We start from the raw sequence: 22,896 nt of genomic DNA on the forward strand, positions 1-22,896 counted from the left end.
GGTGAACATCTTTTCTGAAATACTATATCTCAGTGTCATACATTTAGCTTCTGTTTGCCTTTGGAAGCTATTTAATGAACTCAAACCAATGGTCATGATTTCCTGGGAAAAGACTGATGACATTGCCTGCAAAGCTGTTTTTTTATGGTGAGTTTAATTTATTATCAATTTCCTGGGTAAGGACTGGTTTATGCCAATAGCATCTTCCCTAAAGGTCAGGTGCTGAGATTGTTTTTCTTTCTGACATTTGTCTACATTCAGCACATGCAGAAAAATTAAGTTTGCAGATGTGAACTGTGGTGGGTATGATAATATTTCTGAAATAAATCAAAACTAATTTGCCTAGAAATATTACTGAGGAACTGTTTTAAATGTCAGTGTGGTAGTGAAATTAGCAGTTGTTCTTTTATTGGGCATGCTGTTCTGCTCAAGTTACCCTCTTAGCAATTGTCAAAGTATAAAATCTGTTCTGAAAACTGTCTTTGCTTTTTATTACTGAACATGTTTACTATACTCATGAAAGTTCCTAGATTGACCGCAGTGTTCAGTTTGAAATATCTTGTAAGTTACCTAGAGCATGTGTATGAAACTTTCTGTTCTGTCCTGTGTGGTTGTGTGAAGGACATAATGAGACCTAGTCATGACAAGATTATTTCAGCCTGACTACTTAAGAGAGGAAATCTTGACTATGCTGAAACAACTGGAAGAATTCTCAATGATTTCATTGTGGTCAGTACTTAAACCAAAATGTGAATGCTGCAGCCATCCAGTGATGCTGCTGGTGCAGCCACTGTGTTCTGATGTCTTATAGATACCTTTCTGATACAAAGTGGATTGATATTACTTCCCATCTTTTTAATACATTTTTTGCTTATTTTTACATGGATTTGTGAAATAAATAGGTAATGCTATACATGATAACTTTGGGTTTGCACAGGCTAATGGCTGATCGGGTGCTTGTGATCGGCAGTGGAGGGAGAGAGCATGCGCTGGCCTGGAAGCTGGCCCAGTCCCCACATGTAAAACAAGTGTTTGTTGCTCCAGGAAATGCAGGAACAGCTGACAATGGAAAAATTTCCAATTCAGGTAAAAAGGGGGGGAAAAATCAAATCCCATACCATGCAATCAGTAGTACAGATGTGGAATTTGAAACAAAACTGATCACATTTATATTCAGTCAGTAGAAGATAACAGTTATTCTTTTCTTTTACTGGTACTACGAATTATTTAAGGAATTTGTATATGTATATTTTTTTCTGTATATTTTGTTTCTGGATACTAGAACTGCCTAATGAAGCATCACATTGTATCTATTTTTAGCCTCGCTTCTTAAGATAGCAAGTCTTGTGCGAGCCTGTGTATTTCTGTACCTAATCTCTTTCCTCCTACTATTATGCTTGAATTCATTGACCAATTTAATTCAAACTTAGCAGTGGAATAGAAGTTTCAGAGATACTACCTGCTGAGTAGGAACTGCTTTGGTGTCTGCCTAGGCTGCTTGGCTAAATTTAGTTACATCGTTCACTGGCATTGATTAGATCTTTGCGCAGATCTTAAGCCTGAGTTTCCTTATGCACTTAAGGTTTTATTTTTAAAATATTTTAGTCTGTTATGATAAGCAACTTCGAAAAGTTTATACCAATTACACATAGCAAGGAGAATACAGTTAATAAGTTAGTGAATGTGTATTAAAAACAGCAATGCAAATTGGAAATGTTCACTTTTCATTTTGGACTTTATTATTATTATATTATTTGTTTTACTTTGCCCTTCATGGTCTATGGTCTCTTTCAGTATTTTAATCATACCTCTAAGAGAGATGGAACACTGATACTCTCACCTTCCATCTCTTATTTAGGCTTTGTATGGGTAACTTAATTATACATCCTTTTCCTTTTCAGCTGTATTAGTGAGCAATCACACTATTGTTACCCAGTTCTGCAAAGATCATAATATTGGACTTGTGCTAGTTGGACAAGAAGCTCTTCTGGCAGCTGGTAAGTCTGGAGTAAATTATCTTGGCAATAAAAATCAGCTCCTTGCATCTTGCTTTAAAACGATCTCCTTAGGATCATAACACACAGACTGACTTAGTTGAACTGAAGTGGAAGAAAATTTGGAGTATCTTGTAGATGTAAGTTAAAGGCCCCTGAAAATATTTTGCTGGATAGCTGTATGCTGCTTTTTACATGTTAGAAATCAGCAGGGTAAATCATGCAGGATCACAAATCAATGATGGTTACAAGTATTCTTGTCTTCCTCTGCTTTTGGCTATATAAAGAGTTTTCTTGCAATGGTCCTAACATTGCTGCTGCATGCAACAGTACCCAAACCATCACTGACATTTATTATAATGTAGTACAGTAAGATCTCCATGTCTTAAATAGGGAACAGAAGTACCAAACTGTCCTAACTGTAGCCATGGGTTGGTAACTGTGACAGGGCTTAGTAATACAAAGAGCTAAAGACCTCTTAAAATTAAATAACAAAACAGATAATTGGATATTCAGAACCTTATTTTAAGGATGAATTTGCTGTTTGAGGCGATGAAATGTGTTAACAGACTACTGGGGTGGCTATGTAGTGTTCATTTTGTCAGAACGATGATTCCAAAGACACAACTTGATTCTTTTGCTATTTTTGATAATTAGGGATTGTCGATGACTTGCGAGCAGCTGGAGTTAGGTGTTTTGGACCATCTGCAAAAGCAGCCCAGCTAGCATCCAACACCAGCTTTGCCAAAGCCTTTCTGGATCGACATGGGATCCCAACAGCAAGATGGAAAGCCTTTACCAATCCCCAGGAAGCTTGTAGGTTTATTATCAGGTAAATATGTGGATACTGGAAACTCTTTTATCAGGTTATCTATGCACTTAGCCTTCACCCATGATAGTTACCTAGAACTAGTGAGTTAGTATTTTCTTTTCAACTGTCAAGCTTTTTAAGTAGCTACTGAGTACTTTTGAATCAGTTTTGTGATAAAAGACAGATGACAAAGGTGCAGGATAATTTAAGAGGTTGATTTTTCTCTTCACAGATCACAGGTCTTCTTCCTGTTAACTGGCTTCTTCAGGATGCTGTTTAGCCATTTAAAATAAATAAATATGGCACAGAAAAAGATTTAAATATTTTTTTTGTAAGGGTAGGAATCATTTCTACACGAACAGAAAACAGCTACATATCTATAGGGTGATTTGGGAGGGGCTGGCCGAATACTCATAACTTAAAAATAATACTCTTATTTCTTCAGGGACACACAGCATCTCTCTCTACATGTAAGAGAAATGCAACTGGTTATCTCTACAAGTGCTTTGAACAGTAATGCCTCTGAAGTCATGGGGCATCCTTTGGTAGAATAACTTCATGCTGTGGCTGTTTTGGTCCAGTGTCACAGCAGCTGCTGTGTTCAGCTACAGAGGTCCATGTTGGTCTGTGTGTTGGTTTCACAAACTCCTTGTCTTTGCTGTTACATGTGGTATAATCTGACAGAACTATTTAAAAAAAAAAAACAAACAAAAACAAAAACAACACAACAACCTTTTTACTGACTTTGTTCAATGCTATAACAGCATCGTCTGTATTATGACCATATAGAAAAACAGAACAACTACTTGTATGTTTGTAAGTATGCCTAAGACTTTAAAAACAAAACTGTATCTCAGGTCAGCATATTGAGCCGTGGAATAAAGGAGCTCTGTGTGAACCTACTTTGGCTGCTTGTAAAAATCTGGGGTTGTGATTTATCCAAATATAAATCACAATGTGGAAAAGAGGAATGAGATGTTTCAGAAAATAGACTAGTGTGATGAATCAGCTCTTCAAAAGCGACATTTCACTGTCCACAAGCTGGAGAGAAGTGAGTAGATAAAGTGTAGTTAAAAGATGTTATGCTGTCTTTTTCTTTTTTTCTTTTTCTTTTTATCCTTCCCTCCAGACTTACTTTAAGAGTAGGCAAAACAATTCTGTGGATACAGTGTTAATCCACTAGGGCTAATGTATCCTTTAAGTGCCAGACCTAACTCAGCCTTAACCTTACAAGCCTAATCAGAACTTCCATAGTGGTTTGTAGTTTTATGTACTGTAATGTGGTGTTGTGAGCCTGTAAATCATCAGTGAGTTCATCTTTCCAACCCTATGACAGGAATAAAATAGTAACCCAATTTAGGGAAAAGAGGAAGAAACTGCACGGTGTTAAAGTTAAGTGACTTGTTCAAGTGTATACACTGAGTTGGTGTCAGAACCAGCAACAGATTTCATGGATTTCCAGTCCTCAGTCCTGTGCTGAGGTATATAAGAGCCCATTCACATCCACGACAGGATGGACTAGCAGGGAATGTACTTTTCTGATGCATTATTCCTCAATTCCTCTAAATTCCATTTAGAAAAATTGAAGAATATAGGGAGAATCGAGCTTAAAAATGTGCCTTTCACTGGACGTAGTAGGGATGACTGAATCTTACTTTTGCTTTTATTTAAAGCACAGACTTTCCTGCACGAGTTGTACGGGCGAGGGGCCCTGCGGCTAGAAAAGAAGTGACTATTGCAGCCAGCAAGGAGGAAGCCTGCAGAGCTGTCCAAGAGATTATGCAGGTGGAGAAATCTTTAATTAAACAGTGGGAATACCATTCACCTAGTTGACTAAAAACAAGGTGGACCCCCAGATTGAATCCACCCAGCTTCTGCATTAGGGTTGGAAATTAGGGTTGGCTGCATGCTTTCTGTCTGCATGTCCGTCAGATTTGATCACTGTGGGATTTTCCCCCTGTTCCTCATCTTTATGGATACTGAGGGGTTTCTCATCTTTGCCCTCATACAGTGGGGACTGAACAGTACTCTGGGGAGCTTGTGACTGGACTCTTGTTCCCACACTAGGTCCAATCTTCCTGCCCCTCCAACTTTTCCTCTTTCCTTTGGCTCCTGGGGCCTGATAAAAGGTGCATTTCAATGTCTCTTCATTACCTCCAAATGAGATTCCATTAGCTTTTCCCAGCATACAAGAATTCAACCAAGCTGGTGTTTTTCATATCCATTGTCTTTTCTGTTAAAAGAAAATAAAGGATTTAGCCAGTAGATGCTATGTTTACTGACTGACAACTTTTTGTTTGTTTGTTTGTTTTTGTGCAGGACAGGATGTTTGGAGAGATGGTTGTCATTGAAGAACTTCTTCAAGGGGAAGAACTTTCTGTATGTGATCAGTGGTGTGGTTATGTGCTTTTATTCCTTGTCATTATTGCTGTGCTTTATGCATAAACACAAAAACATATTGTTTCAAATAGTTTTGTAGGTTTGTTTGTTTCATTTGACACTCACATAAATAAATATGGAAGGTAAGCAATCTGATATCATACTAATCAATGTACATTGTCAGTGAAATTTTCTTTTACATTAGCCATAAACCTGCAACACTTTTTAGGTGGAAATTGATCTTTTTTTTCCTAAGGTGACCTAAAACATGTTTGTATGGACTTTGTCTTGGTCATTCTTGTTACATTATTAATTTTGTGCTAATACTTAGTGTCTACTTTAGCACTTTTCTTGCTATGGGTTATTTCTCGGTGTCAGGATAAAACCTAAGCATGTATATTATATGCCATGTGAAAACTGAAAACAAATTCTTTGTGTTCTGCACTGAGAATGCCTCACACACATTCAGGCCCCAGATTTGCAAACACAGATGCTTAACTTCAAACATACTCAAAATACGAGTAATTCTGTCAAGCCGAGGAAGGCTATTTATGTGACTTACAGTAAGCATATGTCTAAGTCTTGCCTGACAGGTCAAGATCTAGTTCATCAGAAAGGAATTCTTATGAGGGCCATAATTTCTCTTGAACATTTGAAAATAAGAAAGAGAGCTTAGTAAGCTTGGAGCAGAATAAATGGATCCCATTGCTTTTTAGCTTTGATTCCTACATTCTACTGGCAGATTCCGAAATTTACCTCAGTCTGTGACCAGTAGTGTTAACTTCCCTTAGGACAGGATGTCATCACTGTTTGCTGTGTCCTGTGCTTCTCCTAACAGTGCCTGTGCTTCACGGATGGTGTCACTGTTGCCTCAATGCCTCCAGCCCAGGCCCACAAACGATTATTGGATGGCGACCAGGGCCCAAACACTGGAGGGATGGGAGCCTACTGCCCAGTTCCTCAGGTATAGCCGTCCTCAGTCGGCAGTAAGGCTGATCACACACCTGTGGTTAATACACCTTTAGGGCCCAATCTTGTTTCTATCACATATGCTGAATTTCTTCTGGAATTGATCGTTGCTGTGCTTGTGTAGGAGTAACACAGGGCTCAAGCTTCAGTAGCTGTTCTTTAGGATTTCGTGAGCTAGTGTTCTGAGGAATGCTCTCATTTACCTTTTTCTATTATTCCTAAACTTGGAGTTTATTTTTTCCTTCTCTCTAAACTTGGTGTTTACCTTTTCCTTCTGTCTAAATTTGGTGTTTACCTTTTCCATTGCTTCTAAACTTTGTGTTTCTCTGCTCCTATTAGCATCACTTGAAATGTCCCTGCAAAATTTCCTGCTTGTCTGGAGTCTTCGTCTTGAATATAACCGTGGATTTATTTTTGTTAGTTCTTAAAGCCAACTACATTGTTCTATATATGTTGCTCGAGTGTATTATTAGTGTGTTTTTCTATAAGTACAGAAACAATCTTACTGCATACAGCCCAGGTTTTCAGTGTCTCAAACCTTCTTAAAGTTGGCCCTCTAAAGAAAGAAAGAAACAAAAAATCCTGGGAAACAAAGCATTGGTGTATCTGTCCTTCAGGCAGCAACACCCTAAAGGAAGGAGCATATTGGATGAGGGTGGGACTGTGGGAAACATAGCTGAGGCATTAACTTACCCCAATCCTTCCAAGTCCTGTGAGCTAGTCCAGCAAATGTCACCACCGTCTCAATCAGTTTGATGTTGATCATCAGGTTCCAGAAGTTCTTCTAGAGAAAATCAATGATGCTATCCTTCAACATGTTGTTGATAGTATGAGACAAGAAGGAGCAGCATACGTAGGTGAGTAAGCATTAAACTGAAAAACAAGGTAAAGTCCCATCAAGATCGGTTTCATTGTTAGGGATGGCTTTTGAATTCCAAATAATCTTTGTCAAAAAATAAAAAATCATTTTTCATGCAGTATTAAGCCTCACTGATTTGTTTTGTAGCTCATTCTTTGGAGAGAAGAACTTTCTTCTTTTCTTCAGATGACATTTCAGGAGATTTCTTGTGCCTGCTTGCTTTTTCTTTTTGTACAGTGCAGGCTAACAGACATATTTCTTATTAGCTATAAAAAACCAAAAACATCAGTCAGAATGTGGGAGGCTTGCAAACTATGTGGGCCCTTGCATTTGATTGCTATGACTGTTACTTTTTAAAATAAATTAATCTCATTAGCTAGAAAATACTCAATCTGAATAATACTGAGCTATAAAACACACTGTAATTTTATTAAATTAGAACAGTTTTTAAAACAGTTGCAACCAGATCCTTTGTAGGTTGAGGTATAATATGTACTTCAGTTCAGTCATACTGTTCACTTCTAGATACAGCAATGTGAGTTTTCTTAAGATCTTTGTCTTAAGAATGTTTTGAAAAAAGGAAGGAGATGCTCACAGCTGTCACTTTATGACAACGACTTCTTGGTAGGGAAGACTATCAAGATAACACGTGAGAAGAATTGTGTCCCAGTCCTGAGAGACGCAATGTATTCTCTGCTATTTGGTAACATTTTTATAATGCTCAGTAAGATTTTACAGTGTTGCAGTAAGAAATGAGTATATGTTGAGCATTTTCAGGATGATGCTGGAGGACCTGATGCTTTGTGGGGTTAAATATTTAACACTTGTTATTCTCTGGGGATTGGTTTTCCAATTAGACAATGAAAGGCCCACTTTAGATCACCATATTCACGTGTGTTGCAATAGAAATCACAGAATAGCAACTTCAGTAAATATTAATTTGTTTTTGTTTATTAGCAGTGGTCATGAATTTTGGTTTGGTATTTTTGCCTGAATACAGAGTTACATATCTATATTTATGCATTACAGTAATACACTCAACGGTAAGAAAATTGCAAGGTCTACATAATGGTGTTTTATGGGAACTGTGTTTTTTTTTCATCCCGTCGGTTCCATCTGATCTCTGAATGCCTGCAATTAGAGGGCTGTAGCAGAAGGCAGAACTTGACTTTCTGATGCAGCGAGGTTGCTTTCCATTGTATTCAGTCTAAAATGTGATACAATATTCATCATATTGCTGCTAGCCACTTTGCTGCTTACTGTGGATTTATTATGACTTGTATCTAACTGCTTGCTGAATCCCTGCTCCTAATTTCTTACAGTTAGCAGAAATAAATATTATGTTGCATTTAAAAGAGTTCTTGAAAAATAAACATTTAAATTCATTTGCTTGATTATGTTCTTTCTGATCAGGTGTGCTGCAGACGGGGTTAATGCTTACCAAAGATGGTGTGAAAATTTTAAACTTTAAATGTCAGTTTGGTGACCCTCAGTGCCAGGTGAGTGACAGATACTGGAAGCTTACATATGCTTCTTTCTTTTGCCTCTGGCTGTTATATCTTACCTCTCGGGAAATATGCGTAAAATATTTGGATTTATGTCTTCCTTCCCTCAACATGCAGATCAGAAAGAGAATGTCTTAGATGATGTATGAGGTAGCTTAAAATTTTAGCTAGTCAGCTTCTGTGAATTACTAGTTAAAGTTATTTTAAGTTAAAGAGCTGTTCCTTCAATTTTATTTTTCTGGGTAGAAGTGTACTGGGAGGGGCCTAAATTCACATGCCTTCTACATCATCTCACATTTCGTGTTAGAAATTTCTGCCAAAGAGATGCTACAAATTAGTACTCACCAATGGTTTCCAAATTTAGAGATATAGGGAAATCCAGTATTTTCAGTTTGGCAGCTACAGGTTTTACTCTGTTAATTGAATTTTCCCTAAGGTGATTTTCAGTAAGCCAGCAAAATAAGAATTAACTTCTATCACTATGAAAATTTTTATGCAGGTAATTCTTCCACTGCTTAAAAATGATTTTTATGAAGTGATTCAAGCAACAATTGATGGCAAACTCTGCAGCTTCATGCCAGCCTGGTCAGAAAACAGTACAGCTGTGTGTGTGGTCATGGCAAGTCCAGGATACCCAGGAGACTATGACAAAGGCATGGAAGTAACAGGTAACTTGAGAAGCTTGTTCACTGTTTACTTTCAGCCTAGCACTTCAGAAAGCTTGCATTTACTTCTTCTCCCAGAGAGCTGTACTGCTTTCCTTCATCCCACCCCTCACACTCTGCAGAATCTGCCTTCGTCAATCACTCCTTGTCCTTGTGGAAGAAATAACTGTTCAGTAAGATTGTTTAGCTGAAATGCTTCCTGTTCAAAGTAGCCCAGGGCCTAAATGTTTAAAACGGCGTCATTCTATAAAGCTCAGTCTGTAGCTGGCTGCTGAGATAAGAAGGTGATGGGGTGTTAAATCTTCCTGGGACAACCCTGGTGCATTCATGTGAGATAGCATGACCACCCTGCTTGTTGATCACAAAAAAAAAAAAAAAAGGATGGTCAAAGCAAGGAAATTCAAACCATTATTTTATTATTGTACTCCAAGCCCTGGAGTTGTGGGGGCTTTATTCACATATTTCTATTTTTCACACTGAATCCCACATTTTAACAGCTTAACAAACACTTTATTCTGGAGTATTCCTTAAGACACGACGAGAAGGAGTTAGGTTTCCATTGCGGCAAGGCCAGCTGGGGCTCAGCTTTGACCTTGTCAGGGTAGAGCTGTGGTGATGCAACACACTGTACCTCCAGCAAGTATACAGGTTCCTTTCACTCCTTTATAAAATCTATCTAGCTGATAGCAAGGGGAAAACTGTGTTTTGTTTTGCTTTTTCCAGGGGATGGCAGCAGTTCCTCCTCTTCCCTTATCCTCTCTTCAAAGTATGATCCAAAAATCCCTGAGGAATTTGCTTTCCTCTGAGAGGAAAATGCATGGAAACACATTAGAAGAACAAAATAAATCGTTTGTTTTAGCCATCAGACAGCCACCTGCAAATGATTGTAGAGTTGATTCCAAGTATGGTAGGGAATGATGTGGAGTGGGCACAGCAGAATGGCTAGGGGAGTGCTGAGGTAACATGAATGGTTTAATATCAGGGAGAAGGGGGAGTCCAAGCAGTAAATCGTTATGTATTGTGGAATGATTTCCTGCAGGAAAGCCCTGCAATTACAATATTCCCAATGACAATATTCAGCACGGTTTTGCCATGGCAGAGGGTAGTTGTATATTCTCCTGTAGCACCTGGATCCCTTATTTTTGTTCCTGTGTGATCTCTCTTCTTACTGTCTGTCTCAGAAGGGAATAACTGGTAATGCTGTTTCTTAGAAGAAAGGTAAAGTGGGAAGCTTCATTGTTCTTCTCCCTCGACTGAAGAAAGGACTTCAGTCTTCACTGCTTTACCAACATAGTACGTGGCCAAAAATATTCAGAGTTCCTTTTGCTTTTGCAGGGCTGCTTCAAGCCAAAGAGTTAGGGCTGCAGGTGTTCCATGCTGGCACAACGCTGAAGGACGGCAGAGTGGTTACAAGTGGTGGCAGAGTCCTCTCCATTACCGCTGTTAAGGAGGATCTGATGAAGGCACTGGGAGAAGCCAACAGGGGAGTAGCAGCCATTCGTTTCAAGGGTGCCACTTACAGGAAGGACATTGGCCATCGGGGTATACGGCTTCTCAAACAGTCTCTGTATGTAAGCAAAGGCACGAGCAGAAACAGATAACAGTCCAAAGTTCTGTCTGTTGTTATTGTTTGTGTGATCAGTGATGGTCTATGAAAATGTCACTATTGCTGCTAGCATGTCGTTTCCTCCCCACAGGGGTCTGATATACAAAGAGAGATGTGTGGAAGCTGTAACCAATGATGTTTTGTTTCATCAGCCAAAAAGATCAATTGTAAGTGGTACCAGATCAGGTAAGATTAGGAACAATCTTTGAATTTCCTCAGTATGTTGAGTGAAACCAGATTTATTTTTTTTTTATCCCAGAAGTTGAGTAAATCTTCTCTTGGCATTGAAACTGACTTTGAGAAACTGGGCTGGGGTCACCACGAAATAAAAATAAATAAAAATAACTCATTTCTTTCTCATCCCTCCTTATACTTTAATTAAAAGATAGTTGGCTTAACGTGGGAATTATTGCATTTTTCCAAGGGTAGTCTAGTGAACAGAATAACTCCTGGATTAATGGAATGGTTTTGTACATCACTGGGCAGAAGTTATCCCACCAGATGTACATATGAGTACAACGTCCAAACAGCTGTTAGGATGTAGCTATCAAACACTGCACTTGTTATTTGTCCTTTACTCTTAATAGTGATCTGTTGAGGAAAAATTCTTGTTGATTTTTTTTCCCTTAGAAAAAGGAGCCACATAAAGAAAAAAGTAGAACTGTTAAAAGTTCAGTATTTTTTATCATTTTTTTTTATGCACAATCCATAGGTCACAAATACAGAATAATAACCATCTGTTTACAGCACCATGAAATATATGATTTCAGGGTCCCCGCTTCACAAAGCTGTGCATGTTTTATCAGTGGACACAATGCTGTCTTGTCCAAGAAACCGTAATTTGCAATGTTCTCTTGGTGAGTATTTTGGGTCTTTTTATTTACTTTAAAATGATCCTTACATATTTGTATTTCACAGGCAGTCATTCAGAAATAAGAGGCTTTGCTGGTTTCTTTGACTTAAAGGCATCTGGTTATGATGATCCCATCTTGGTATCTCAAACTAAAGGCCTTGGATCTAAACTGCAGGTAACTTGCAACTTGACTGTAGCAAAGCTTATGTTATCTCCCAAGACTGTTTTAAATGCCGCAGCAAATTGTATCATTTACACCCTTCTGAGCATTTTAAGTACATCCCAAGTCCACTGCAGTGGTCAGTTGGACTTCGTAGATGGTGACTTGAGCAAGGCATGTGTCATTGAGAATCTGGAGAATCTGTATATTTTGTGATGAAATGATAATAAAACAGAACATTTAGCCACGCACTTGAGGAACTAAGAACCCGAATTTCTGCTGTAAAATAAAGGACCCATTGGATTTGAGAAAGATCAGTTCAGGGAGAAATTGGTACAGAAAAGTGCTGAAATTATTACTGTCATACTGAGCTTAATAAATTGTATGCAGAGAGGTAGCATTATTACCTCTGTAGGATGCTGGAAAAGAAGGATGGAGGAAATAAACATTAAAGGGAGAGAGAAGCCCGTAGCTAAATGATGCTAATTATACCAAAACAGAGGATAAGTTGAACCAGGAATATATTTACATAGGGAATCAGAAGGTGGCTTTCAGCCATCAGAGGAGTGGAGGTCTGAAGCTGCCTTTCACAGGTCACGTAAAGCAACTTAATTTTTTTTCAAGTTGGTGTTTATGCCTTTAGTAATGAGAGATGATGTGACTTCCTGCACCAGCAGGAGGCCGAACATAAACCAGGCAGCCTTTTGCAGTTGTACATTCCTGAACACCTCTGAGCATGAAAAAGCGATTGGTGCTGGCTCTTGTGGGTATTTGTCCATAAGCATGGCAGAGAGGCACTCCCAACAGTGTTTATACAGACTGTTCCCAAGACCCTTACTTGTCCAAAACAAGTTGTCCAATGCCTATATGAATTGTTACTGGATCAGGGAGAGGGAGTTGTTATAATGCAACAAAGGACGTCAGCTGACTGATTTCCACAGCACTTCTAAGTCAACCAGATGGTGAAAGAAGTCAGGCTTGTAAATCAAACTCCAATTTTGTGTAGGTGTTGCTCTGTTATCACTTTGAAGCCAGTGATAGTATTCATCTGCATTTTGCCATTGCCTGTCCTTCAGTACTGTGTTTTTTTTTCTGTACTGGTATAACTAAACCGACACGGCATTTTTAGTAAAAGGTAGTTACCTTGAAAATTTATCCATACATATGCAGTCTTTGTCCTGTTTCAGACCCTGAAGTGGTAACTAACAAAGATAAATCGCATCGTGTGAGTTGGAACAGTACATCTACATCAGCAGCTGGTGCAAACGGAATTGCTCTGGTGTATCCCTGGCAGTGTAGAAACTTCTGTTTATATTAAAGTGGTGTAAATATCACCACTTTGTAGAAACCATGATGCCTAAATTAGGTTTCATTATTTGTGGGATGCAAAAACCTTGATTATTTATTTATTTATTTATTTATTCTAAACCCAATAACAGCCTTCCTGAAGGAAACAGGATGTTGCCTTGTGGAAGACCCGCCTTTCAAAGAAGCCTATAGACCAGGCCCACGTTGTTGTCTGTGATATGAGATAGCTGGGATGAAAAGACTCCTTGTGGAGGGTGGGAGAGGAGAATCTCATTCCTTGTGGGCTTGGAGAAGAACAAGAAAACTACTTAATGACATTGTTTCAGTTTTCCTGTGTAGCCCAGTGAAATTAGTAGGCAAAATTAAAGCAAAACACACAATAATGTTCAAGCAACCTGGTCTTATTTTCAGAAATTGCTAGGATGTTCTGTAGGTTGGATGTCCCAGGAACTAGTAATTGCTTTGAGACACCCCTTCTTCTGGATTTGACATAGCATTCCAAAAAAAGCAAGCAAACAAACAACCCCAAATGACAATTTATGGGTAGCTGAAGTTAGAATTTGCATTAATCTTTAAAAAAAAAAAAAAGGATTTTTCTTTTTTTTCTGTGAGAAAATGATCTGTTTTCTCTTGGTCTACTGGGTATTTTCCATGGTGTTTTATGTTGTGATTCTTATCAGGGAAAAGAAAATATCTGCTTATTTGTCTGATTGACATCTGAGTTCTGCATATCTGTTGTCACCCCTGCTGGTCCCTACCACGTTTTGCAGGTTGCACAAGCATGTAAGAGACATGACACCATAGGGCAGGACTTGGTTGCCGTGTGTGTCAATGACATCCTGGCTCAAGGAGCAGAGCCCCTCTTCTTCCTCACCTATTTTGCCTATGGCAAACTTGATGTCGATGTGACTCAAACAATCAAAGAAGGAATAGCTGAAGCATGCAGAAATGCAGGATGTGCTTTCCTAGGTATGAACACACTTTGATATTTGAAGGTTCTGACGTTAAAATGATTATCAGTGAATAGAATTTGTAGGCAGAACAATTATGTGATGTTGGAACATTTGATTTCTGTTTGGGGAAAAAAAATGGCAAGCATTTGGGCACAAACTCTTCCTCATTTCTAAAATGGGTAAGCACAGAGGGATGATCTTTGCTATTCGTGCATTTGGATCCTGTCTCTCTCTTTTTTATCCTTGTATAAAGGACAGCAAAATTGCCCATGCCTTACATTCTTGAAGTGCTACATGTTTTCATTCCCTCTGATACTCCATCATAGAAGAAAGTGTCAGATAAGCAGCATGAAATGCAAGAATACTTTATTCTTTCAGTAAGTTCATAAAGCTTTGTTTTGTTGAAGCCATGAGCTAAGAAACTGAGAAGAATTTTTAAAATGCATCTGAATGTGCTGCTTAGGCTGTATGTCTCTACAGCTGTCCTGGATACATTGTCTATTTTAGGAGATGCCGTAGATTTCAAGTTATCAATAAAACATGTTTACAGGTAGTGCTGACTGCTTTTTTCTCCCCATTTAGGCAGGGAGATGGCTGAGGTGACTGGCATGTATTCTTCTGGAGAGTATGACCTGGCTGGCTTTGTGGTTGGTGCAGTGGAGCGAGGGCAGATGCTTTTGGGGCTGCAGAGGGCTGATGAGGAAGATGTATTTATTGGACTGGCCTCTTCTGGGATTTATGGCCGTGGCTTTAGCATCATAAGGAAGATACTCTTAATGTCCTCCTTACACTACTCCTCCCCAGCGCCTGGCAGCTGTGGTGACAAGACTCTAGGTACAATATCTTCTTTCTCAAAGGCAAACCTCCAAATGAATTGTGTCCAGACATTTCCATAACTAGGTGCTGTCAAGAGTTGTTTATTTCAAGATGGATTAGGGTTATTCAGTCTTTGGGGTAGGTATATGTCTTGCTTCCTTAGTTTTGGGAGAGTGGACCAGTGCAGTTTGATACTTCCCAAGGCTGTCTGCCACACAGATCAGAAAGGAACCTGTTCAGAGAAGCATTCCCACTAACTGCCTAATGATTTTTTTAACAAACTGATTGAACTGACACTTTTGTTTGCAGGAGATATATTGCTGACCCCAGCAAAACTGTACAGTCCGTCTTTGCTGCCTGTTCTTCGCTCAGGGCACGTGAAGGCTTTTGCCTTTATTGCTGAGGAAGGGTTGCTGGAAGGCATCTCCAGAGTCCTGCCAGAACATGTCAGTGCTGTCCTGGGTAAATATCAAAGATGACTCTTTCTGTTTGACAAAATTTATATACAGCATAGACTTGACTTTTCAGCTTCAGTAGTAGAGGCCCTCAGAAATGTTTTGTATGTACAAAGCTGGAGACTGAACAACCCAAAGTCAACCTTCCCAAACAGACAGCCAGAAACATTCCTATTTCGAGTAAGCATCAACTGATGAGCACCACCCTCTTGTTGGAGAGGGGAAATGTAAGGAGAGTTTGAAGGCAGCTTATCTCTAGGACAAAAGGGATTTGAGAAAATTGTGTACTCTGCAAAATCTCTCTCCATAATAATTCAATAATTTCAACCAAACAGTGATGCTTGTTGAGATAACTAATTTGCATAACTTACTCCACAGTGTGTACACAGACACAAACACTTAATGCAATTTTGTGGTTGGTAGTAACTTCTTCACAACAGATTAGAATTTGACATCTAAGTTGAAATTTCTTCTATTGAAGCCAAAATTGGAAACAGTATTAGGAAGTTAAAACAACACCCCCAAACCAAACCAAAAATGTAAAACAACAACAACCACACATATTGATGAGAGTCCAAAAATATTAAGGTGATGGGAAGGGGAGAAGGAAGGTGTCTGTACTTCTCTAGAATGAAATTAGAAAGAAGAGAAATAAACTCAGCTTACTAAAGTGGTGCCCAGCTTGCTTATGAGTGGCTAGAACCATAGACAAGTTAACAATCCAAGGGGATTGTTAGTTTTCTAAAGTGAAGTCAAAGTGGTAAGTCTATACCATCAAGCGTTCCACAGAGAACCTAAGGACATGCCTGCATGAGTAGGGTCACTGTGAAAGCCCAACCATGCTTCCCACCAATGAGCCCTCTTCCAGTCTGCCTGCCAACACACCTAAGTATGCACATATACCAATCATTGTTTCTTTGAAACAGAAGACTAGGAACTGCTTAGATAGCCCCCAAAAGCCAGAAGATAGTTTGTCCTGTGGCTTTTATATCTCTTACAGAAGATGTAAGTCATTTGTAGTTTTGTCTTTCTGGCTGATTTTTAATTCGCCATCATTTCCTACATGTTCTCAGGAAACCTAGAGATCTCTTTTCTTGCACAAATGGTGTCAAGAAACCTCTGCCTAAGCAGCACCCATAAGCATGACTGGAAGTTGGGTCAGTGTTCTCATTGGGCACTTAAAATATCTAAAATATCTTAAAATATCTTATATCTTAAAATATCAAGAATATGTGTCTATCAGCTCTTGCAATGTACCACTGTGTGTAACAGCAAATGGGTAGCAAACATTTGTGCTGACCATATCCAATTTTCAATCTTTTTTTTTCAGATGCACTTAGTTGGAAGATTCCTGAAATCTTCTGCTGGCTTTACAAAGAGGGAAACCTCTCTGAGGAGGAGATGGCTTGGACATTTAATTGCGGGATTGGTGCGGTCTTGGTTGTGCAGAAGGAGCTGGCCCAGCATGTTCTCAAGGATGTACAGAGACATGAGGAAGCTTGGCTGATTGGGGAAGTTGTTGCCCCTTGTCACACAGGTTAGCAGGTGTCTTAGTGGAAATGAAGACACAAAAATTAAATAGTATGCTTCGACTGAAAGCATAAGATTCACCTGTCTCCTTGTTCAGAGACGTTTCCCCTGGTGTGCACTATTTATTTTTAACTTAGAGGATGAGTTGTTTAAATGTGATTCTGTGAAGCGCTGAGCATCTCCTGGGAGGTACAAGTTGTGCTCAGTTCTGTAGGAGCTGTTCTGTTGCAAATTTTGTGTAGTTCACATCTATCTCCTGTCATTTTGCTAGGCTTGAGGCTACTTGGTGCCTTCACATCTAGATTTCATTATTAAATACTTTGAGAAGTGAATGACATGTTTTCAGAGTGACATTACTTGAATAGTGCCTTACCTAGGTACCTGGTTGAGACTTGAGGAAATCCCTCTGATGACTGTCTGTAAGGACTTAAACATTATTTAGTCAACTATATTTTACCACAATCATGGTAATCAACACACCTCCTTTCCAGCCCCTTCCCAACCCACATGGATCCCACATAAAGGCCAAGGATAGGCCACAGCTGTGTGCAGTCACAGGTGGTAGTAAGTCTTCATTCTGCAAGTGACTAGCACAAAAGAGGTCAGCACAACTAGCCTGAGTTGTTCATTCAATCAGTATACATTTTTGTAGTTCAGTTAGTGCTAGCATAAATTCATTGCTGATAGGTTTTTTTCAGTTGAAACTTATGATTAATGAACTGTACCAAGTAAATTTAGATGGGAAAGTAAGATCTGAAGTATTTTACTTTTGTTTTCCTCATGTATTTGGAGGAGGTTCTCACATCAAAGTCAAGAATCTTCTTGAAGCTCTGAAGCTCAGCAGCCCCCAGCACCTGCTGAATAACGCTGTTGTAGAGAGTCAACACCAGCCCAGAAGGAACAAAGTTAAAGTAGCTGTTCTCGTCTCTGGAACAGGTGAGCTTTCATTTATCATCAGATACGCAGAGAAATGTTCATACAAAGGAGAGGCTGAAGTCAGCCCTGATGTAAATGCATCTGCCTTGACTTTTTTTTCCATGGAATCTATGGAGCCTTCTAAAACCAGAGCTGCATTTTGACTGGCAGTCAAGGTGTTTAGTACTGCTTAACAAATGAACTTTATTACTACATAAATTGCTTTCTCCTCTTCCATTTGTGCAATCCTTGAAACAAAGATTTTTAATTATAAACAGGGCTAAGAGTCACTTCTCTGTGATACAGATGCTTGTCTATATCGTAAATGTTTGCTCTCTTTCCCTTTGAGGCACAAATCTTGCTGCGCTCATCAGTTATGCAAAAGAACCAGGCAGTTGCGCTCAAGTTGTGCTTGTCATCTCCAACAAGTCCGGTGTGGAGGAGCTACGAAATGCAGCCCGTGCTGGGATTCCCACCAGGGTAAAGGCACCCGTTTCCTTTCCTTTATATCACCAGCTCACGCTTATTGAATCTGTAGGTCTGTAATGTAACGCTTGGTGAGAATTCGTGTTTCACATCTGTTTAGATCTTCTGTGTAGATAAGTGGATGTAGCACAGAACTGTCAAAATTATCAGCAGAGACAGCTGGCAGCTGTATGGGCCTAACACAGTGCTCACTGGAGGCTGTGTGTGTCTCTCCTGTCTCTTCAGTGAGCGTTACAGTCCAGAGTTAGGAAGAGACTTAAAATAAGTATGTGCCTACGGTTAGAGATGTGCTTAAATCTCACTGAAATCAGTACGCTTACATTTTACTCTTGCAAGTGCTTTGATGATTTCAGTCTGAGATTGTAGCCCAAGCAAATTACAGCTCTAAGAGAAATCAGTAAGATTTCAGGCTCTGCAAAACACATAAGCATGTTGTCTCCTCAGCTCATCCCTTCTTAGAAAGACCTTCATCCTGTGTGCTCAGTCACTTTCAGCAGCACCATCCAAGTCTCTTCTACTTTCGGTCAGCGAAGTGTTATGGAAACTTTTACTGGTTTGTTTCTTAAAGCAAAGGTATAGAAAGAGAATAACATCGTGCCATCATATTTGGCAAAGCAGAGAAGGTGGCATTTGAAAACATCGAATGATTTGTGATTTCAAACGTAGCCCACCAGGAACTCCTCTTTCTTAATCTTTAATGTTTTGAAGCAGTTATTGCATGTGTACAGCTATATACAGATGGCAATAAATGCTGTTAAAGGCTCTCCATGCATTAAAAAGTTTTCAGCAAGCTTCCTTAACAGATGAGTAGGATCCATATTACTTCTTTTTTTTTTTTTTTCTGGCAGTATAAAGACTGGAGAAAAAAAAGTTACATTATGTTAAAATTCATTCATATTTTCATAGGTAAGAGTATGAAGGCTCTGCAGCCCCTTTATTTGGATGTCTTTGTGAGCAGTCAGGAATCAACACTTATGTGGGGAATTGGGGCAAAGGGGCTGAGTAGAACTAAAACAAGACTTAACTCCTCCCATTACATGGGATGTCCAGTCAGTTTGTTGTTTTTCTAGATAAATTCATGATTTTCAGTAAGCACCTACAGACTGACTGGTGATGATGCTGATTATTATTCTAGTCTTCAGCCAGACATTTCAGAGATCAATATCTTCTGAAGATTCCCCCTTATTTCCTTATTCTTTCCCCCTTATTTCCTTCTACACCACATTACCCAAGTTTTTTTTTCACTCTTGATCTTTTTGTGTGCAGATTTTCTACATGTAGTAGAAAGCATTTTGTGAGAAACAACCTGTATTAACTAGCAAGTGATTGGGGTGTTCCCAGGAATGTTGATATGAACAGGAAAATCACAGATATCCTGAATAACGTGCAAGCTCATAACTCTAAGTCTTTGAGTGCCCTGGAATGAATCTGTTCTGTTTTGTCTTTGTTGCTCAAGTAGCTACTCTCATTCACATGATATAGCTCTTGATGTGTTTTCATGTTTTAGGTGATTGATCATAAGTTATATGGGAGTCGCTCTGAGTTTGACAGCACAATTGACCAAGTTCTTGAAGAATTTGCTGTTGAACTGATATGTCTTTCAGGATTTATGAGAATTCTGTCCAGTCCTTTTCTCAGAAAATGGAAAGGTAAGAAACTATAACTCTGTAAAAGAGAAATTAAAATACAGATGCTTAGTTTTACTAGGATTACAGTCACATTTTTTCATCTTCCAGTTAAAGCTCTCTCAGCCTTCCTACACTGAGGATTGCATGTAAATCAGTGGGGCTACCGTTTGGTTCTGTTCCTTCCAGCCAGCAACTCTGTGCACTGGCAGTGAAGTGCCCTGTGCTGACACAAGTAACAGAGGGGCAAAAGCAGTGTCATGGAGTTGGTGTGTCTGCCTTCCTACCGGGAAGGAGAAGTGCCTGTGGAACAGGCAGAAGTTTCGTTCGGTGTTGTCTGTCCAGGAGCTACGCTGGGGAGTCGTGCCAAACTTGCTCCCTGCAGTCATTTTACAGAAGACTGCAAGGGGAGGTGATTTCTTAATGCGTCCCCCTCCTAGGGCTGCACCTAGCGCTGCTCTGTGCTGCGCGCTGGACACACAGCCACTGCAGCTGCCTGGGAAAGGATAGCTCTGCTCTGCTCTGGGGCAGAGTTTTCTTTACAGGCACCCAGACCAGTAGAGGAGGGAGTGCATGCTCCTGTCTCCTCTTGGCACTGGGCACCACGTACTGACTCCTGAGGCCTTGCTCAGACATTATTGACTGTGCAGGTTGCATGTGGACAGGCTTCTTTGGGAATCATGTTTCCAGCGAGAATGGCCTCCGTCTGTGCAGGGGCTCAGCATGAGGCTGCAGTGTGAAGTCCTCTGCTTCCAAGCCCCTTGTCTGCAGCACGAGGGCTGGTCATCTGAGAGGGGAGAGACTCGTGATTCTCTCTGGCCATCCATAGCTGCAACAGCAAATGAGGTCCTGGCCTCAACTGAAACATGCTTGCCTGGCAAAGCCTGCCCACCTTCTCTTGTGTTCCTGGAAGAGTAGTATTTCCTCAGATTTCTTAAGAGATCATAACACCACATCCATTTTTGCTTTTAAACATGTACGTGCCCTGTTGCATCCTGACTGCTACTGGGACCATTTGAACTCCTGAGCAGTGCTGACTGCTGTTGTTGTGAACTGATGATCACATCCCACTTCAAGGGAATTCCTTTCAAATTGATTTTTCTTTTCTCTCACACCAATGTATAGGGAAAATTCTGAACGCTTCCCCATCGCTTTTCCCAGCAATCAAGGGTGGAAATGTCCGTCAGCAATCCCTGCAAACTGGATTCAAAGTCACAGGCTGCACTGTGCATTTTGTCCTGGTAGGTGTCTTGCCTAACAGCAAGGAAGTTATGAAAAGGAATTTGCCTTTTTTCCCCTTTCTGAAGGCAGAAGCAGGATGAGGTAACAAGAATGTGTACAGATCTTGGGAATGTTACCAGGTACAACACGTGGGGGTTCCTTTGCATTTGGAAAGACAGCTTTACACTGTTTGGGGAGACCCTTTGCAGGCCTTGCCCCTCCATCACATTTTGCTTGCCTTGTTTCAATCCTCTGACCCCCTTATTTGTGGTTTCTTGAGGTCTTGCCTTCTTCATTTTATGGGCTTTTTTCCCAGTTTCTCCTACCCTCAGCAAACTGTCCTCTGAATCTTCTAGCCCACGTCTCTCTCCCCACTCTACCCCCTAATGTAATGTACGCACCCTTAATGGAGGTCGCCCTCTAGATGTACTACCCCACAGCTACATCTGTGCCTACTGAAGCATCTCACAAGACTTTCTTTGCCCTGTCTACACCCTCCATACCCTCACTGACACTGTTAACCTGCCTCTTCTAAAAGACTTCCAATCTCTGTTGCAGGAGGAGTCTTGCCCCAAAGCAGTGATCCACCAGGAGCCGGTATCCGTGAAGGCAGATGACACCGAGGAGACGCTGTCGGAGAGGGTTAAAGAAGCCGAGTGTCGGGCTTTTCCCATCGCCCTGCAGCTGGTGGCCAGCGGAGCAGTGCAGCTAGGAGCTGACGGTAAAACCTGCTGGAAACAAGAGGGACAAAGTCTGTGCCTTCAAGGGGAGAAGAATGACTGCGCTTCCTCTCCCGTGGTGCTGGAGCCACAGGAAAATGACGTGGTGTAGGCAGGCTGATGGGCGGCTTGCTCTCCGCTCGCCTGTCCTTCCTCCTTCCTTCCCTTGACGCGCTTGGCTTGGCCTGCAGGCATATCGCTGTTGTGAGTTTCCATTCTGAGCCACGATCTCTTTCCCCTTAGCTTGCAGCCTTAGTTATGCCTTTTGCAAAATTGGCTGTGGGAGCCAAACTCATTTCAGATCTTGAATTTCTTTGTTGGCTTTCATCTGCAAAGGAGATACTGTGCTACAAAGCAAAGAGGGGGCTTAACCTGTGGAAGTGGGCTAGTGCTTCAGAGGGAAATTAATTCTTCTAAGGGATTAATTTTTGTTGGCTGCATCACATTGCGGAGCACGAAGAGCTTCACGAAGGAACCACAGCATGGTGACCAGCTCCTTGGATGGAGGAGGCCGGATGTGTTGGGGCAGATCAGAAGTGGGCCCCCGCCTGGCACGGTGTGTGCGGGGTGACCAAGCCTTAGGAATGAAGGCATAGTTCTGTGGGAGGGGCGTTTATTCGTGTTTTCAAGCTACACTGGGCCAATTTCACCAACAGGGTGTGAGAGTAATGTGGAGTATGTGATTCTTAGTAATTCAGCCCTCAATGTGTTTTAACTCCTGTGGATGGACAAATTTCAAAACTGCTGCTACCAGCTCTTTGATCTGGTGTTGTGCTTTTAAGCAGGCAAAAGTGGGCAGGGAAATTAGTGTTGAAGCAAAACCCTTTTGTGGGCCCTTTTAACAAACAGAGATGTCTAGTGAGCTGCCAGCAAGGCAGGGAACTTTTCTGAAGGCAAAACAAAATGAAACAAGCTGCCCTTCATGGATTATTTGTCAATACAAAATAATAGTGCACATTGAACATAACTTTAGGCACTTTGCCCTGTTCCTTGAAAGGGGGAGCAGACAGACATTCCCAGAATTTCATATTAAAACATTTGGATCTTGAGGGGCGGAAAATTGGTTA

General features: G+C 40.4%; 1 protein-coding gene across 1 annotated transcript; it reads left to right on the forward strand.

Moving 5' to 3' along the window:
• Nucleotides 1-941: 941 nt before the first annotated feature.
• On the forward strand, nt 942-22,204 carry LOC118247791 (trifunctional purine biosynthetic protein adenosine-3-like). Its single transcript, XM_050715582.1, has 21 exons — nt 942-1,086; nt 1,902-1,997; nt 2,652-2,826; nt 4,479-4,590; nt 5,125-5,184; nt 6,023-6,148; nt 6,923-7,010; nt 8,426-8,511; nt 9,017-9,185; nt 10,518-10,749; nt 10,880-10,974; nt 11,707-11,816; nt 13,880-14,078; nt 14,645-14,896; nt 15,188-15,340; nt 16,664-16,870; nt 17,656-17,799; nt 18,128-18,258; nt 19,772-19,913; nt 21,015-21,130; nt 21,669-22,204. Exons 1-21 carry the CDS (start codon nt 942-944, stop codon nt 21,939-21,941), a joined length of 3,111 nt encoding a protein of 1,036 aa, XP_050571539.1. The 3' UTR covers nt 21,942-22,204.
• The last annotated feature ends 692 nt before the right edge of the window (nt 22,205-22,896 follow it).

The sequence above is a fragment of the Cygnus atratus genome, chromosome 1 (genome assembly GCF_013377495.2).
Source record: "Cygnus atratus isolate AKBS03 ecotype Queensland, Australia chromosome 1, CAtr_DNAZoo_HiC_assembly, whole genome shotgun sequence".
Classification (NCBI taxonomy): domain Eukaryota; kingdom Metazoa; phylum Chordata; class Aves; order Anseriformes; family Anatidae; genus Cygnus; species Cygnus atratus.

Excerpts from the sequence above, each read along its gene's own strand:
- LOC118247791 (XM_050715582.1), top strand. The coding sequence starts at position 942 with ATGGCTGATCGGGTGCTTGTGATCGGCAGTGGAGGGAGAGAGCATGCG. Across the intron at positions 1,087-1,901 it reads TGGAAAAATTTCCAATTCAG|CTGTATTAGTGAGCAATCAC; the intron begins GTAAAAAGGGGG and ends TTTCCTTTTCAG. Across the intron at positions 9,186-10,517 it reads CAAAGGCATGGAAGTAACAG|GGCTGCTTCAAGCCAAAGAG; the intron begins GTAACTTGAGAA and ends TTGCTTTTGCAG.